Here is an 18,776-nt window from a genome sequence, read left to right as displayed (position 1 = left end):
GAGCTACCAAAGAAACAGGATTATTTAAGCAATCACAAACGAGTGCTCAGCCTATTCTGTAACCTGTATTACTATTGTCCAGTCAATGTGTTCAGCGCTATGCCCAACCTGCACTTTGCTGTATCTAACGTGTTGCTCTATAAAATACTATGTTCCATAAATTGTGTTTGTTCTTGCTGTAGGACATTGATACCACATGAATCTGAGAATACGCCGTGACACAACATTACCTGAAGACAACTTTCAACATTATTTGTCGATACATCTATCATAGTACTTTCAGTAACGTGTATAACAAGTCATGTTTAAGTGCATTCAAAATGAGCAGTCAATATAATTACAAAATTAATCAATGATGATATCACATGGTCTTTGTAACAACATAAACATCAACAATAATGAACTTTGTAATGTTTCCACTGTAAAAAGCATCTCTTCAGTGAAAAGTGTGAGTACTATGAATTACTGTTATTATTTTGAAGTAAATTACCTACATTCCTACAATTATCGTAAGTCTTTATTAGTAAAAGTAATTCTGTATAATTTTACGTACTATATGTATACAACTGATGAAGGTATTAGCAGAAGTGGTGGGGCTTGTACTGTTATTAATTAATATGTGCTTGATTTTCACAAACTTAAAAATCATTAACTGTAAATTCACAAAAGTTATATTTCTAATTATGTATTCTGTGTATTGTTCTGTTATCATGTTATTTAAACATGTGGTTGAAGACATGAGTAGTCAGCGTTGCATCTGTTTTTGTGATGTCAACTATGTGCTTGTCCTGTCACAACTTGAGTGTTGTAATAAATAGCTAAAATTACACTTTAGTGAGTAGACTTTGTTATTCAGTAGAACCTACGCTGCAAAAAAGTTCTGATACTGCAAAAAAGAAATCACAGCTCATGTTTAAATGTAAAGGGCATTATTTCACTGAGTTACATCACCCATAAATGATCTGCAGAAATTAAGTTAGGTATTGAAGCATACTCTTAACAGAACAGTAGTATTTCAACAGCCTAGGTATACCTTATGTAGATTTTAATGACAATATTATGAAAATGATAGATTGCTACCCACCATATAGTGGAGATGCTGAGTTGCAGACAGGCACAGCAAAATGACTTTTTAACAAGTAAGCTTTCAGCCAAAAGGTCTTCTTCTGAATTAGAAAATATACACACATTCATGCAAACACAATTCACACAGACATTACCACTGACTGTGACATGAGACAGTGGTTATATGTATGTGAATTGCATTTGCATGAATGTGTATGTATGTTTTCTAATTCAGAAGGCCTTTTGGCTGTAAGCTTACTTATTTAGCAGTTCTTTAGTTGTACCTGTCTGCAACTCAGCATCTGCACTATATGGTGAGTAGCAATCTATACCCTTCATAACAGTGTCATTATTTTATCCTGGATTTTTCATTGTTTGATGAGTAGATTTGTGTACACACATGTATGCAGTAAAGTTGCTACAGTTTGTTACGTTGTCTGTGTACTCGCTTCACTTTCTATTTTAGGATCTTTACCAGTATGTTTCAGTATAGTGATGTAAATCAAGTAGGGTAATTCAGTTTTTACTTTTTACTTCTGCATTGACAAAGCCTTCATTATTTTTGTTGAACCTGTAAACATACAGTGTCTTTCACTTTATATGTAAAAGACAACTGAAAATAGACACAAAATCTGAAATACATCCTGTACTTTGAAGAAAAATAAATAAGTTGTAGTGGTGGTACTATCTTAAATGAAATATAGACTATCAAATACACCAGTGTTTCTCAAAACTGCAACACCAGGAATGACATATGTGATTGAAATGAATTTTATACCACTGATTAGGGACATAACAAAACACAAATGATTAGGGTTAAAGAACTGGACAAAACCTGTGCCTTATATTCTTGCATGCTGCAATCACAGGTTCTGGTTATTTGTCAACCATATGCTAGCTGTGTTGAATGGGTGACATGTCAAGCAAACTTGTAGGCACAATGAAGCAGTGGTGCCAACTGCTCTTCAAATGAGGCTTGAAAATTTCCCACCACACATACCTTACATGGTCATGATAAAATACAGTTTGTAGAAATGAGTGAAGGGAGGCAGCATGGTGTAATTCAAGGCCTCCAAAAACAGCACTGATCCATATGTATTCAATACACAGGAATCACTATAACATGTTGTATCAATGGCACTTCAAACAATGATGTGTTTGTCTGCTAATCCACTCATCAATGAAGGCTGCCATATTGCAGTCAGCACAGTAGCAACAAACACTTCTTTGTCCATCATTGTAGGATGTTTAAAGGTCAGAAATCATTATGTTTGCTTTGCCATTCAGCATGTCAGTACTGGCATTCATATGTCTAGTATAATCTGAAAGATTGAGGTTTCTAAACAATGGAAACTTACAAAATGCAAAGATACATGTGCTCCAATTTGTGCTGTACCAGACAATGAAAAACCATCAATACAGATGCATGGTCTGTTGTGGTTGTGTGAACAAAGATACAGTCAGCCTGAGCAGTAGTTACATTACATGGTCCAGTACCAGTTCATTGCTGCATACAACTCTGTTGTATTCACCTGTTGCCATAGCGGTGTCTCGTGTACCAGTCAAAATTATATGGTGTGGTACACCCACTTATCAGAGATAAAAGTTCTTCTCCCCTGTTGGAACTCGCTCACATGTTGATATTGAGCTTTAACACATGCATTCCACTTTTTTAGATGGCTCTTCAGGCCTGACCTTTCCAGTCACACAAGCTAATGCATATTTGTGCACAATCCCTCTGCAACCTTTATCAGCCGTTGCTACTGCTATGGTCTTAACATCCTCAGGGCAACTCTTTCTGGATACTGCAGTTTCCACTAATTTTAGTTCACACAGAAAGAAATTTATCTTACGTCAAACTACAGTTGTAAGGGCAAAGGTCTACTTGAAAGAAACTTCTGCTTTAGAACGAAATAGGAAATTCATTTGACACTTCCACCTCTTGTGATACTCCAGAATAGGAGTGATACCAACAATGAAATGCTAACAGCAACAAAGATTTGTAATTCTGAAAAGTTAGAAGCGGTAAAAAGGGCAGCTGGCATGTTAAATATAGCAGAGATAACTGGCATGGAGAGAAGCAACTGAGGGGAGAAGGAACTAGAGAGAGAGATACACAAGAGAGAGAGAGAATGACAAAATAATACAAGTGAAAAAATGCAAAAACAAGAGCAAAAACAAAAGGATGAGGAAAAGATGAAGCAGATTGCAGATTGCTTTCCTTTTGACATAATAGTTCTTTCCGGTGATGGAGCAGGAATCTTTAGAAGTAGTGCAAGGTTTTCTGTGGATGGTGGTGACAGGGATATAAATCACATGCTGTGGGAGTGGTTAGAGAAGATCCTTCAAGGGCAGCAACCATGTTGAGGAGATTCAGGGGATGAGAAGAAGCTACAACAAAGGTGTGAAGAGAACAGTGTGCTGTGTTGACAAAATGATGGCCCAGCCCTTGCACGTATTTGGTTAAGGCATTCAAGGCAATGAAAGAATTGTGTGATAAAAGATACAGTCTTTTCTTAAGGCAATAATCCTCTCAACATCATGCCACCTAGCGTAACTTTGTTACTATCTTCCAGAACAGTAGATGCACAAAAGTGGCATTAAACTCTCATTGAACTGTTTCTCAAACTATTTCACATATGCAGCATTTATTCTTTCCTTTATGGACACTGAGTTCCTACACTATATGTTACACTTTCTTCTTAATCAAATTCAGTACCTACTTCATGCAGTAACACATGATTACACCTTACTATTTTGAATACTAAAAACTCTGCCCTCAGGAAAAAAGACATTACTATTATAATTAAGCTCTAATTCTCTGATCTTTCCAAAAGATGACTTCTTGCAATAATTATTTCTGTTACAAGCTTCCACATATTGCAAATTCTCACAATCTTCCGTAGCAGTACTGCGTACATAAAAAAGACATGGAACTGTAACAGTTTAACATTGTTAACATTACTGTATCTCATATGACACTCAAAAATAAACTACAAATCCAGTGAACTAAAATTCAGCAATCATCACTGATTTATCTACAAGAGAGCACAAATACACAGACAGCCAAAAGGAATGATTTTTTGTATGCTCTATGACATTAATGTAACTCACAATTATTAAGTATGTGTCTACGACAATCATAGTTAAGCAAACACTGGAGACCATACAGCTGAATCAAGACTGTACAAAGTTGGCTGCTGACAACTTGATTCAACTGTATTTGCCCCTTTTAGAAGCTTCAATTTTAATCTATGACCTTCATTTTTTAATATGATACTCAGACAATGTCCCTTGAAGTTCCGAATAATTCTACGTCACATTATAACCTAATTACTTTCACTGCTCTTAATTATATTAGCTAAAAATTTTATTTTTAATGTAAATAAATTTTAACATCAAATGTAATAAAAAGACAAAATAATAATATTACAAATTTAGCTGTTGTATTTAAAGAGATATGTATATAATCAGCATGAAGTTATCATTTGTTGTTTAGTAAAGGCACTTAAAACCAAATGTGTGTCATTTTATCATTCAACATATATTTCAGCAAAAGAAAATTCTATGTTTCTTTCAACAATGGCATCCTTCGCATAGTTCCCCTGTCAATTCCTGTTTCCGCTAACACATTCAGAAAGTCCTGGCAGTGTGTACATCAGTATGGAACTCAGATCATCTTTTTGTTCAGTGTAAGCTATTTACCAGCCATTACATTGGTCGTAACCATTAGTTCTCTGCTCTGTGAGATGGTTCTTGTTACCTCAGCTTTTGCAGTCAATCACTTATTCCTTCAGGTTCTTCTGCAGTCAATCACTTCTTCCTTCAGGTTCTTCTGCAGTCAATCACTTCTTCCTTCAGGTTCTTCTGCAGTCAATCACTTCTTCCTTCAGGTTGTTTACTTATATCAAATAAAAGACTGCCCAGGATATAGTCATCTTTCATTTCCTTCTCTTCTGCTCCTCTCTATATGCCCTATGATGGTATTTACAGTTTTGTCGTACTTTCTCCATAAGTGACTTTTCCAATTTCTTTTAATACATTCAATTTCATCCAGTAATTGCTTCTTTGTTCCTACTCTCCTCAACACCTCTGTTTGTCACTTTGTTTCCCCATTTTATTTTTTCAGTTGTCTACTATGGCTACATTTCGCAAGTCTTCAACTACTTGGTACCTTTTTTCCTCATGATCCAACTTTCCACACAGGGCTGTAAAACACTTCAGACACTTCAGTAATTTTTGCTTTAATCCCATTTCCACACTGCTACAGAAAATCCTCCTCTTCTTAAAGGTTGCTGATTTCTCCATTACTATTCCCTGTGCTGCACTTCCCACCTCCCCCCCACCCCGCAAATACTTCCTATTGTATTTACAAAATTCTAAAATCTGGCATATAATCTAGTTCATCTCCAATCAGCCTAATTTTTACTCTTTCATCTGCTCCTACTGTCATTAATTTCACTTTTTATATTGATTTTCATTCCATAATATTTCTTGGTAGCTTTGATTTCCTCTAAAATTTCTTTGAGCTCTTTCCATCCCTGGTTACAAAAACCTTATCCTCTGCATATCTCAAATACCTTATTCTTCAACCAGTGATTTTTAACCCATGACCCTTAATAAACAGTGCTCAATCATATATATTGAATAGTGTACGCAATACACAACACCCTAATCTTACACCCTTCCCTTATTGTATCCTGTTGTTCTCAGCTCCTTTCAGTCTCAACTGTTCCTGTTGTGAGTATCCACAGAAAGTGGATGGAGGACTGTAAAGCTACATGTAGGTGACAAAATGTTGGTAGCCCATGTCTCGTCACAGAATGTGGAGGTTGAAGGCTCTCCCTCACCATAAAGCAGGACACGTGCCTCTGGAAATCTACCCCACAGTACAATCCCTATGCATTCCCACCTTGTTCCAATATCATCATCAATTATGACTGCAGTGGGCATGGGAGGATCACTGTAAGTTAACAGAAACCTGTTACTTGCTCAGATTCACATTCTTTATCTGGATACGGAGTCATCTGGGAGAACAGCTGCTCAAAACACATACGATGTCATGAATGCAGGCTGGTGGGCAGTATTATGATGTATGGGACATTCACTTCTTCCACAGGACTATGGTAATAACTGAGGGCACCGCAACAGTTGTGGACTACATTAACATTACTGCAGACTACTTGCATCTTTTCATGCATGATGTCTTCCCCAATGGTAATGGCATCTTCCAGCAGGATAATGTTCATGTTGCAAGGTCAGAATCATGCTACAATGGTTTAAGGAGCAAGATAGTGAACTCACGTTGATGTCTTGACCACCAAATTTGCCTGATATGAACCCTGACCACCAAATTTGGCTGATATGAACCCAATTAACTCTTCTGGGATGTTATTCGGGTACCATCTCCATGCCCACAAATCATCTGTCAATATTTATGAGAATTTCACAAGGTGTGTGTAGACATGTTATGTCACATATCTCCACAACTTACCAAGGACTTGCTGAATCCATGCCACACATTCCTAAATTGTGTTCCAAAGGTAGAGCAACACAATATTAACCACATGGTCATAATGTTTTCACCCATCAGTGCCTGTATGTAAGCTTTTGTTTACAAAATATAACATTATCTTCGCAGCATGAAAAATGAAGCTGACAGTTTTATGCTCACTGCATTTTCTGTTACACTGTTTCTTTGTCAATGGGATCTTCAATGGAGTCAGGAAATCCTCTGGCAATCCCTTAGAGTCATCTTATATTTCTTCACTCAAGCACTTCAATATTTCCCCTGGGGTCATATATGTTCTTATTTTTTTACTTTTCATTTGTCGGTATTAAGTTTGTAACAAAGTAAAATGAAGGAACCTCCAAACCCAAACAGTATGTTATAACTTTTCTGTAACTTAGTTAGCAATTAATTATTGTTTAATGATGTTAGAAAAGTTTCTAATTTTTTAGTAGTAGTAATAGTAGTAATAATAACAGACAAAGAACAAGTTATAAAGCACAATATTAATCAGTAATAAGGACTAATAAATTACTTGCAAAACTAAAATAGTACTTACATCATTCTCTAACAAATTGTGCATTCCAATTTGAGCAAGTTGGAGTGACTCAGCAAATTTTTCTTCTGACATCTTTATTTCCTCATCTGTAATGTGAGACCCTATAGAGTAAGGATGAGTTGAAAATAAAAAAAACAATATTTCAATAGTTTTCTCATATTAATAAACAGAAGTAAAGAAATTGAATAATAAAACAGAAGCAATGAAGTGACTTGTTGGTAGTTATATTACTGGTTCTTTCTCTACTTATACATCATTCAACATAACTGGAACACACTTTAGCTAACAGCTTTTTTATTCATACAAAGCATAATGCTATATAAAGATTAACAAATCATTGCATTTTCAGACTGCAAGCATTAATGCTCCTGCACAAATACAAACCTAAATCAGGCATGCCAGCTTCCTTACCACTGTTTTTAGGACTCTTAATTACTGGCCATCATCAACACTTTGTTCAGTGACAACTAACTGATCAAACATGTCTGTAACACAAATAGAATGGAATCCCCATTGGGAAGTATAGGATTATTCATAGTATGTAAAGCATGCATGGCAAGACGAAACTACTCGTATACATTTACAATGTAGGTAATAAGTAACTCACGAAGCAGAGAGTCTTAAAACTGAGAGACTAGTGTTTATGAGGATTCATATCTTATGGTTTCTCTAACTGCATTTCCTGTTCCACTGTTTCTAATTAAATCATAATAGCATATCATAAGTCATAATGCCCAGATGTTAATGGAACATTATTCAAATTTCTGCTCCAATATTTTACAAACCAATAAATAAATGTCATTCTCATGAAAAGCAAGAATCAGGGCATCAAAAACAATAATGCACAACACACACTCATATCTCAGACTTTTGTATCTTGAGATCTTGCCACAGAACACTAATGGCAAAATGGGAAATGAGAAAGAAAGGATTACAAGTGTAGGAAAGTTATGAAAAATCATTAATAATTTAGGATACCAACTAAAAAAAGCAATAAAAATAAAATGAACGATGTAATGTACATGCTAGTCAGTGAACAAAATTATTTAAGAAAAAACTCATTCAAGTTACAAGACAGTCAATAACAGACAGAAGACAAGTGCCTGGCCAAAGGTTGGTGCGAATAAACAAAAGTTTTTTTTTTTTTTTTTGAGGGGGGGGGGGGGGGGGAGGTAACAATGATACTAGCATAAACCTGTTTAAAGACAAGGTGGAAATGACTATGGTCATGGCCAAATCTCAGGTCTCCACATTTTGCTGGAATGATCTTTGAAGTGATAGCAATTCTGAGCCAGACAACCCACTTCAGAATAAAACTTTGACTACTTATAATGATAAACTGAGCTGACGGAGTTATATGTGAAATGCAAACAGGGTTAGAAGTAAAAGCATATGATAAGCCATACATATACTTCAATACAACTGAAAAGGACAATAGTAGAAGAAAAGAGAAAAGGGGACTATAACAAAAATGAAAACAGAAAAAGAGAAAATAAATATGAGAAAAGAGGTGTAGGAGAGAATGGAACACAGGGAGAAAAGTAATTGAGTGTACACACATGCAAATGAAGCAGATAGCTGATATGAGGCCCAGGAAATAGAGGTAAAAGACGAGATGGAAACGAAGGGAAAAAAGAGGGGAAATTAGCATGAAGAAGAATTCTGTAATTTAAAATCAGTTGGATGGTAAGGTTTGATTGTAGCCATAGTTATAATTGTTAAGAAACTACTGATAATGGAAAGAAAGAACAAAATACATTGCATGCAGTCGCAATATTATTCAGTTAATCCCTACTTGAAATATAAATAATGAAAAGAGAAAAGATAGCCAGTTGCCATGTAACTGAACCCTTGAGCAGAAGTCAGGAACATAAACAAGATTAGTTAGGCTGCAGAGAGAGAGAGAGAGAGAGAGAGAGAGAGAGAGAGAGGCCAATTTGAAGAATGATGTTATCGAAAAGTGAATCTCCAAGCTCTAAATCTTGTGTAAGTGCCTGTGCGCTGTTCCCAAAGCTCAACTATATAGTGAGTTGTTATCTGTACACTTTCTATTGTTTAACTGGTCACAAGACATACTCTGAGATATCTCTTAGGGTGTGGGTGCTTCTTCATAGTTGAAACACACAAAATAATGATGTTTCAAAAACACAGAAGCTGCATCTGGAATATATTGGTGCCTGATCATCCTTAAGCATACATCAGTTACTTATGTGTTCCATAGATCATATGCTGTGGAAAAAACTACTTGCTGGTCACTTACAGGTGTTTTTTTCTGGGTAAACGACTAATGGAATGAAATGATCATATGGCATTATTGGCTAGGAGACACTACCCGGGGCTGTTAGTGCAAGTCTTTTTCTTTGGTACCTCTTCAGTGACTTGTGTATCAATGATGCTGACAAGAACAGAACACCCAGTCCCTAAGAGGATAATATCTCTGAGCCCAGCCAGGAATCGAAGCTGAGTGCTCAGCATGGTAGTCAGCTGTGCTGACCACTCAGCTGCAGAGGTGAACAATGAATAATAATTTCCATTCAAGAATTCCTCTACGGTATAGGAGAAGATGTAAAGGAGAATCATCTTTAATCTACACTGATCACCAGCTCTTTGCCTTTTGTTTTGTTTTGTTTTGTTTTAATGTGCAAAAACAACTGAGGTCATAAGCACTCACGTCATAACCTTAGAACATCAAGGAGCAAAAGGAGTTAAAAGCGACTATATGTTAAGCTCTATCGACAGAAGGAAAGGCAGCTAAAAACAAGGACTTCCTCTTGAAGAAAGGCCCACAAAATACACCGTAGAGACAGCGGAAGTCCCCAAACCGAAGATTAAATGTCCTTCACTTATTGCTACAATGGATAAAAGTAAAACGTGGTAAACAGCCCATGGATCATTCATTAAAACAGCCGATAACTCATATGGTAAATTTACACTAGAATGTAAGCAGTTAAAAAAAAAGGCATTCAGTCAGGAAAATGAAAACTGTCAAAGGTTGATGACAATGAGCACAAACCAGTGGGGAATCACCACTTAACAAATGGCGATGGTTAAAAAGACAATGTCCAATACGCAACCTAGCTAAAATGATCTCATGGCAAGAGGGCCAAGAGGATGTCAGCCAAGCCGCTGGGAGAGGTTTAATTCCCTGGCACTTGGACCTGTGAGAAGACCAATGGTGATGCCAAATTGACACAACCTGCCAACAGACGGCAACATGGAGATCACCCAAAGGAACGGAAGAGCTAGAAGGCGAAGGTAGGAGGATTGCAGCCTGAGCAGCAGCATCGGCAGCCTCATTTCCCATAAGACCGATGTGACCAGGAACCCACATGAACATCACAATCGCTCCCTCAACTATGAGCAAGTGGAAGCTTTCTTGGAACAGCTCTTTCCATTGGTTGGTTGGTTGGTTTGGGGAAGGAGACCAGACAGCGTGGTCATCGGTCTCATCGGATTAGGGAAGGATTGGGAAGGAAGTCGGCCGTGCCCTTTCAGAGGAACCATCCTGGCATTTGCCTGGAGTGATTTAGGGAAATCACGGAAAACCTAAATCAGGATGGCCGGACGTGGGATTGAACCGTCGTCTCCTGAATGCGAGTCCTGTGTGTAACCACTGCGCCACCCCGCTCGGTCTTTCCATTGGCATCTACTTTATGTAGCAGCAGAGAAACATAAGCAAGTGAGGGCATACATTTTTTAAAGAAATCCTCTATGAAAAAAGTGCTCATACATACTTTACATTAACCACCTAAACATTAATTATGTTTTTCATCTAGCAAAATAGGTGATTTTACTTTCATCCTTGTATCTCTGCTATTTCTTCAAATTTGTCTTTCTTCCATGTGATGCAATAGTCTCCAAATTCATCTTTACGCACTCTCACATGTTGTATGTTTCTGTCAGTTTTATTCTGATTTATACTTTTAATGAACGTGAATATTTTATATGTATGCCATGTTTTATGTATTAGCATGAACACTCTCATTTTAGGGTTTACACAGAATGCAAGAAGTATCAGACAAAGCTCATACTCATGAATGCAAGAGCTGTTGTGGAAGCTGATAACACACAAAGTGGGCAGTGGGAATCAAATTAAATGCATTGAAGTGAAATGAATGGATTGACAGATATGAAATCAATGTAAATGCAGTTACATTAGTCATGCTGGGAAGTATGCTCACACAGCCTATTGGTTAAGGCGCTTACTCACAAAAAGCAGAAAATCTGGGTTCGTGTTGGAGTACAGCACAGATTTTTAACTGTCATGATAAAGTAATGAATAAAAGAAGGCTGCCACAGGTTACATATATAAACAAAACACAAAAATTGTCTTTCTCAAAAGGCATTTATCTTCCTCAACAAATTACACATGACTTGTATCTCCGAGATGGCATCATTACATTTGTGTCATTTCCTTTCTACAATTTTTCTTCCCTTAACTTTTAACGAAGGATATCTCCTATATTACAACCTGATCATTCATACCCAGTATTCACTTTGTCAGTGCTTGCATTTCCACACTGCATACACCACATAAAATTTCTTATTTTTCCTGATTACCATCTTAAACTGACCAACAATTTATAATCTAAAGTTGTGTAATGCATAGGAAATAAAATATTTTTGTCAAAAATTCTGTCACTAGAACTAAAGTAGATTTCTTCCCATATTATACTCTTTTGCAGAATTCTTTATGCAAAACATCATTTTTTAATCATTTATACAGTCTATCACAATCTTTCTCCTTTCAAACATATGTAGGAAGAATTGGTAAAAGCAATGTAGAATAACAATTACATATTTTTCCTGTTTTGTCTCTTAGTCTATCAATAACTATAAAAAATGATGTTCTGTATGACAGTGCTGCATAACTACAACCATCTGCATATTAGTAGACACTGACCGATTTACACTTGTCACTAAAATTTTAAGAAATTAAAGAAGGAAAAGTAAGGGAAGTACCACAATTTTTACATTTCACTTGCAAAAATAATTCTTTGGAGCTCTGTGATGTATTTAACATGAAATAAGCAGTGAAATGTTTTCATCTGAGCTTTGTACACTAAGTATGACTACAAAATCTTTGTAAGATATCAATGGTGTGTTTGAGGTAATCTAAAAATATACACTGCTCATATTGTCTATAGTAACAGGTTTGCAAATTAATGTGAGCAATAAATCAACTTTACCCTAAAACTGTTGTCCACATCTTTATATGGAATATATGACACAAACTGTGGCAAAGGTAATGATACAAAAATAATTTTTCAGAAATGTAGCCTGCTACTCTGAACTAATACGAGTATGTGATTCTATGTGATGGCCACTAATATTAACTGTTGCTACAGATATGGGAGCTCAAATACTATGAGCTTTTCCACATTTAAAGTTTTAAAATGTAATCTTCTAGCACTTCTGATAAATACAGGTTTGGATAATAGCTGTAGTAATGACTAGATCATGTTTATGAACAAAAATTTCCAGCAAACTAAATCTGAGAACAAGTCATGTTACAGTATGCATACGATACAAAGATACAATCTGTGGGAGCTTTCACGTTCAGTGACCGCACAAAAATGTTAAGCTCCAATGACAAACAGTCTCATTTAAATGCCTCAACTGCCAAATTCAACAAACAAAACAAGCTTCTGATTAAAGGGTGGTCAGGTGAAGCCAAAATTATATGGGACACACGTACCCCCAATGGGGCTCCGAGCAGGACTCCCATATGGACTGCCATATGGACTACTGCTTAATCCAGCCTTCTTATGTGCAGCTGCTCAGGTATATAATCACACAAATAATTAAAAAAAACATTAAACAAACAGATATTAGATTCAAGTAACAAAAATACTTTCTGCAAAGAGCTGATTCTGAGACAAAAAGATATCTGTGGGCAATTAATGTGAAAATTACTTAGCTTTCAAATATTTCTCATCACAAAATACAATAATTCACAATTATTGATTTAACATATTTTAAAATGCAGTATTAAATATCCTTCTTTGTAATGATATTCAGAACTATCCAAGGTTTAATCCCTGATGTTCAAGCACAAGTTAATAATAATTTTTACTTCTCCCATTCATTCATAAATAATCTTTGCAAGTACCTAAGTATTCATGTGTGTTCTATGAGTTTCACTAAAGTTTCTAAAAGTTCCTGGAATTTTCAAGTTCTTCCTACTTTAATTTGGTATCAATGTCTCCAGTAAGAATTAACAAAACAAAATATAGATACCACCAGCTGTACAAGAAATTCAGGTAATTGTGCAAAGCTTCCTCTTCTGATTTTAAAATTTTGTGAATTGAATAGCATTTATCCACAAAAATCAAAGCATCAATATTGCTATGCTACACTCCAGTGTACTTTTGCAAAGACTGTTTTTACGACCAAAAACACATATATTGCTCGGTGATCAAATTATTACATATCAGGTTACACAAAAATATAAATAGGGCCTTACTTATAAAAATTAGCATCCTGCTTCTATTTTATATAAAAGTTAGTCACATGAAAATGAGACAGATGGAAAACATAAGTAAACTGTTTAATATTTCAAAAGTAATACCATAACATGATGGATGAGTAAGGGCTTCTGAGCAAAACATCTTCTGTGTACTCTAAACAACCTTGGCAACATTTGGCCTGCACAAAAATTGAGATAAACTGCATCTGTAGCTGCCCATAACTGAGAAAGTGTTATCAATGCAGGATTCTGTGCACTACCTGACCTCTCGATTATGTCCCATAAATGTTTGATGGGTGGCAGAACCATTTACCCGAACTGCCCAGATTGTTCTTCAAACCAATCACAAAAAATTGCTCTCACATCTCAAAAACAAAGTTTCTATTAATACAAGGGTGGTCTGAAAAGTTCTCGGAACAGAATAGAAAAAAAGTACTTACACCACTGAACCTTTTTTTTTTATTTTTCAAAGTAGTCTCCTTTTAGATTAATGCACTTGGTCCAATAATGTTCCAGCGTCTTGATCCCATCTCAAAAATGAGTTTTCTCCAGGCCTGCAAAATAGTTGTCAACTCTGGCAATCAGTTCTTTGGTTGAAGTGAATCTTTGCCCACCAAGAAAAATTTTCAGTTTTGGGAAAAGATGGAAGTCTGAAGGAGCCATATCAGGTGCATAAGGTGGGTGTAGCAACAATTCATACCTTAGTTTGTATAATTTTGCCATGGCGACAGCACATGTGTGCGGGCACACATTGTCTTGATGGAAGATGACTTTCTTCCTTGCTAAACCTGGCTTTTTTTCGCATATCTTTTGTTACATTATTCTCCTGTAATTGTTTTCCCAGTGGGGAGATAATCTACAATCTACAAACATAACCCCTTTCACAACCCAGAACACTGATGCCATCACCTTTCCTGCCGAAGGGATTGTCTTTGCTTTCTTTGGTGGTGGAGAATCAGCATGTTTCCACTGGTTTGATTGTTGTTTTGTCTCTGGAGTATAGAAGTGCACCCAAGTCTCATCTGTGGTCACAAACTGGTGCAAAAAATCTTGTTATTTTATCCTAAAACAGGCCGAACATTGTTCCGATATGTCCATTCTCACGTGTTTTTGATCCAGCGTCAAGTCGCGGCACCCATCTTGCAGATAATTTTTTCATTTCTAATTCTTCAGTTAAAATGTGATACACTCTTTCAGATGACATCTGGGAAGTGTGAGCAATTTCACGCAATTTTCAACTGGCGATCCTCCATGACCATTTTGGGCACTTTTGCAATGATTTCTGGAACAGTGTCACATCTTGGCTGACCACTGTGCGGTGCTCTCCCAACCAAATTTAAATTAATTTGTCCACTTGGTAACAGTTGAATATGAAGGAGCAGAGTCCTCCAGTGTATTCTGTGAATTGGCAAGAATGTCCTTTGTTTTCATACCTTTTTTTACAAAGTACTTAATCACTGTTCGAATCTCGATTTTTTACATCTTCTCAAATCACTACACGGGAACAACAAAAGAGCCATGTCACCGCTACAGCTCTCTTCCAAAAACACTGATGTGGCACATGTTTACAGGTAACAGTCCAATGAATATCATGAGAACAACTTGTTGCACTAGTGCTGACTTCTCTTGATGATTCTGAGAACTTTTCAAACCACCCCCATATTTTCTTCTCTGTTGACAAGTACTTAACTTACCAGTGTGAGAGAAAGGGGGGGGGGGGGGGGGTGTAACTCTTGAATCCGCATCTATTTGAAGGAAAAAGCTGTTCCTGTAACTATCAGATCAAGTCTATATAATTATGGAAACTGAAGGAAGGAACTACTGCATTGGGGCATTGGGGCTCTGTGTGCAAAATCAGTGACAACAAGTGAAAATATATGCCAGACCGGGACTCAAACCCAGGATCTCTTGCTTACTAGGCAGTTGCGTTAATCACTGTGCCATCCACATAGTGTTTATCGCAAATACACGGACTACCCCAGATGCCCCCAGCAGAACCACAGTCCATCTAGTGCTACCTATCCACATTCCCCATCAGTGTTCTCCATGCTTACTAATTTTAGATTCCTGCTGTAAATCAAATGTAAATGTGCATTCACACTGATGTCCGAAATAATACACACCAGGCATTCATATAATTGATTTGTCTTGATGGGCAATGAATTAATCTTCAGTGTGGATGCACATTTACGTTCGACCTCCTGTGAGAATCTAAAATTAGTAATTCTGGAGGACATAGACAGGGACTGCGGGTAGGTGGCGCTAGGTGGGAATGCAATTTGGCCAGGTGGTGAGCTGGGATAGTCTGTGCGTCTGTGACAAACACTATGTCCAAATGGTGCAATGGTTAATGCAACTGCCTATAATCTGTTCATCATAAGAATAAACCTGATGTAAACAAACACAAACGTGATGATTGGCCAGAAGCCGTAGCACAAGTACACTGGTGGTGCTATGCTCTTGGAAGTAGGTCCTACTTATGTATTAGATATATTATTACTAAGTTATGTTAAATGGAACTTTTTAAGATATTCAAATGTATTAACAGCCATCAATGTTCTTCTTAATCACGCTTCAGCTACATAGTTTTTATTTAAAAAATCATGTACAATCACAGTCTCTGCAGCGTTGTGCTCAGACTGTCGCGCTGTTAATGCGCAGTATGAAAATGGCTGAAGCTGCTTTCTGTTCTGTGGTGAAACATGCACATGGAATACGGTTAAAAAGTGCCAAGAAATGGGCTGGTCTTAATGTTTTTCATAAATTTACGGAGATAATCAGCTTTGAAGTTTTGCCAGTGACTTTATGTAATACAGATGAGTTATAGATATGAGTAACGCAGTCGATGGCATAATCGCGTGTGAACTAAATACAGTTAATGGTTTGTTGGTTCAGATCTCCCCAGTATGTATAATTTTTTTTTTTCTCTCCTCTTTCAATTTGAAATACCTACATCTCTTAATTACAAAACTTATCATCATTTTTTTTTATGAATAATGCACAATTTCTTGTTTCTAATTACATATTGGACATTAAATCCCTGTTTCCTTTTAAAATACAAACTCTTAATTATGGATGGTTTATGAAAGACTGTTCATAAAAGTTGCTGAAATTAAGAAAACTTAACAATTTAATTTTTTAAGGCAAAAATGAAAAACCAAATCCTCTTTGTTTGGACTAGGTCCATCGTTTTATACCACAGAGGCAGATAAGTATTGTAGAATCATGAAAAACAATCATTTTCACAGCATCGAGCAAATCATACAAATGCTGCATTTTTACATTTGCTACTATACAACTACAATATGAATCCAACGGAACTGATCTGGAGCCAAGTTGCAGGATTTGGCAGGAGGGGTAACAAGACTGTTAAGCTGCCAGACGTACTGGAACTAATGCACGCAGCTTTTTCACATGTCACGACCAAACGCTGGTGGGATATAGAATGGCTCATCATACAAGAAGAAGAGAAAATGCGGCGCCTGGCTGTTTTGTGGATTCCGTTGTTGACAGGGTCGTTATCAACATAGCAGGTGACATTTCAGAACTGAAATGTGCTTCTCGGATTCAGATAAGGAAGGAGCTAAGGGATTACCAGACGACTAACTGTAATTAATACCTCCAGTGGCTTCAGTATTCAACAGTATGATGACATCCCTGCAGTATGCTGCTGCATTACACACAACCCACTTAGAAAAATTACCCTATGCTTAAGTTAGAAATTTTCATCACTCTTGTTTATAATTGCATTTCATGCTTTCCGTCTGGTCACCTAAGAAGCGCGCAGTAGTGCTGGAGTTCCTCTGAATATTATTTCAGTCTCTTTAAAAATTAAATGAAATTCGAAGCTATATTGTTTCTTTGCTTGTCTCTTTTTACATCTGAACTGCAATGCTCACATCATGCGCCAGTAAAGCTGTTGTCCCACCTTATCACACAGTCTATGTGTGTGTAACACAGCATAAAGCATATCCTTATTATTGTACTTGACTGTACTGGTCACAGCTTAGCTTCCGCTCCACGCAAAACGAAATCCATTGAGATTCAAGCAAATGTGGAAGAATACATGGCGTAATGTTTACATCAGGTTTATTCTTATGATGAATGGATTATAGTAAGCAGATAAAGGGGCAAAAATAGATGGAGGGAGAGAGGGGGGAGGAGGTCATAGACAGGGAGAGGAGGAAGGATGTGCTAGACAGAGATAGGAGGGAGAACAAGGTTAACATGTATATCCTATTTCCATACATATCAGAAACATGTGCTTTCTCGTTTCTTCCTTTTACATTTAACCAGACTGAGCCACAACAACACATGGCCAGGAACAGCTAATACGTAATGAAATAAGAAAAGCCATTCACTTACAAAATACGAATGTACTTCAACAAAGAAGTCAGAATATTGTAAGTAATAAATGTAATCATTGCAAAGTTATTGTGTTATGTCTTCCAACTTGATGAATTTAATCACAGCTTATACACTTACTGGCAGAGGAGAAACATTATTTGCGGAGTTCATGTATGGCCTCAGGGCAAATGGCAATCAGAATTGTTTGGAGCAATGGAAGAAACGAAAACAGAGGTGTATTGGCTCAAATGAATTATACTTTGAAAGTGATGACACAAATTTGCAGCAGTGGTCTCATTTCTTTTATGCTGTTCTTAGACAAAATATTTTACACTGGAATGCAGGAGTAGTGTTCATCCACTGGCTTGGAGCTTATCAATTTTGATTAAAATTGTGATAAATGACAGACACAGTCCCAGGTAAAAAAAGTCTTGGATTAAAATCTCACATCGAACAATTTCCAAGCAATGAAATCAGCCTCATTTCATTTCTTTATTGTGAATTTTTGTACACCATCTACTTATTAAAACAAGATTTGGAGATGAATGTTCACTATGTAAGAATGATTTGAAAAATAAATTTAACGTGATGATGATGAAAAGTAGTCATCTATTTTTACCTTTGGCTTGCCGTCTTCTCTTGCAGTCAAAATCTAGTCTTCGTCCCTGCAACTTCTTCCTGTGATGCTGTAAAAATATGACCAAAGCACAATTTAAATACAATCATCATGAATATAAATATGAAGACTGAAACAACAATATAATCAGTGTGGGATACTACTGACCTTAAGAGTTGTTTTTATACATCAAACAGATATGCCATTATTA

The 18,776-nt window shown here is 36.6% G+C and overlaps 1 protein-coding gene across 8 annotated transcripts in view; it reads right to left on the bottom strand.

The window, feature by feature from the left end:
- The window catches only part of LOC126095726 (endophilin-A), a 536,080-nt gene that overhangs the window by 75,677 nt on the left and 441,627 nt on the right, over positions 1-18,776 (bottom strand). For 5 of the 8 annotated variants that reach the window (XM_049910481.1, XM_049910480.1, XM_049910484.1 and 2 more), the window contains exons 6-8: positions 18,569-18,635; positions 12,832-12,909; positions 7,134-7,234 (exon numbers count right to left, since the gene is read on the bottom strand). In XM_049910481.1, the coding sequence (XP_049766438.1) occupies positions 7,134-7,234; positions 12,832-12,909; positions 18,569-18,635 (246 nt within the window). The remainder of the gene's footprint in view (positions 1-7,133; positions 7,235-12,831; positions 12,910-18,568; positions 18,636-18,776) is intronic. The other 3 variants (XM_049910482.1, XM_049910483.1, XM_049910485.1) reach the window with 3 other exon arrangements.

Source organism: Schistocerca cancellata, chromosome 8 (assembly GCF_023864275.1).
Source record: "Schistocerca cancellata isolate TAMUIC-IGC-003103 chromosome 8, iqSchCanc2.1, whole genome shotgun sequence".
NCBI lineage: Eukaryota > Metazoa > Arthropoda > Insecta > Orthoptera > Acrididae > Schistocerca > Schistocerca cancellata.
Note: the sequence above shows the minus strand (reverse complement) of the source record. Positions and strands in the feature narration are given on the sequence as shown.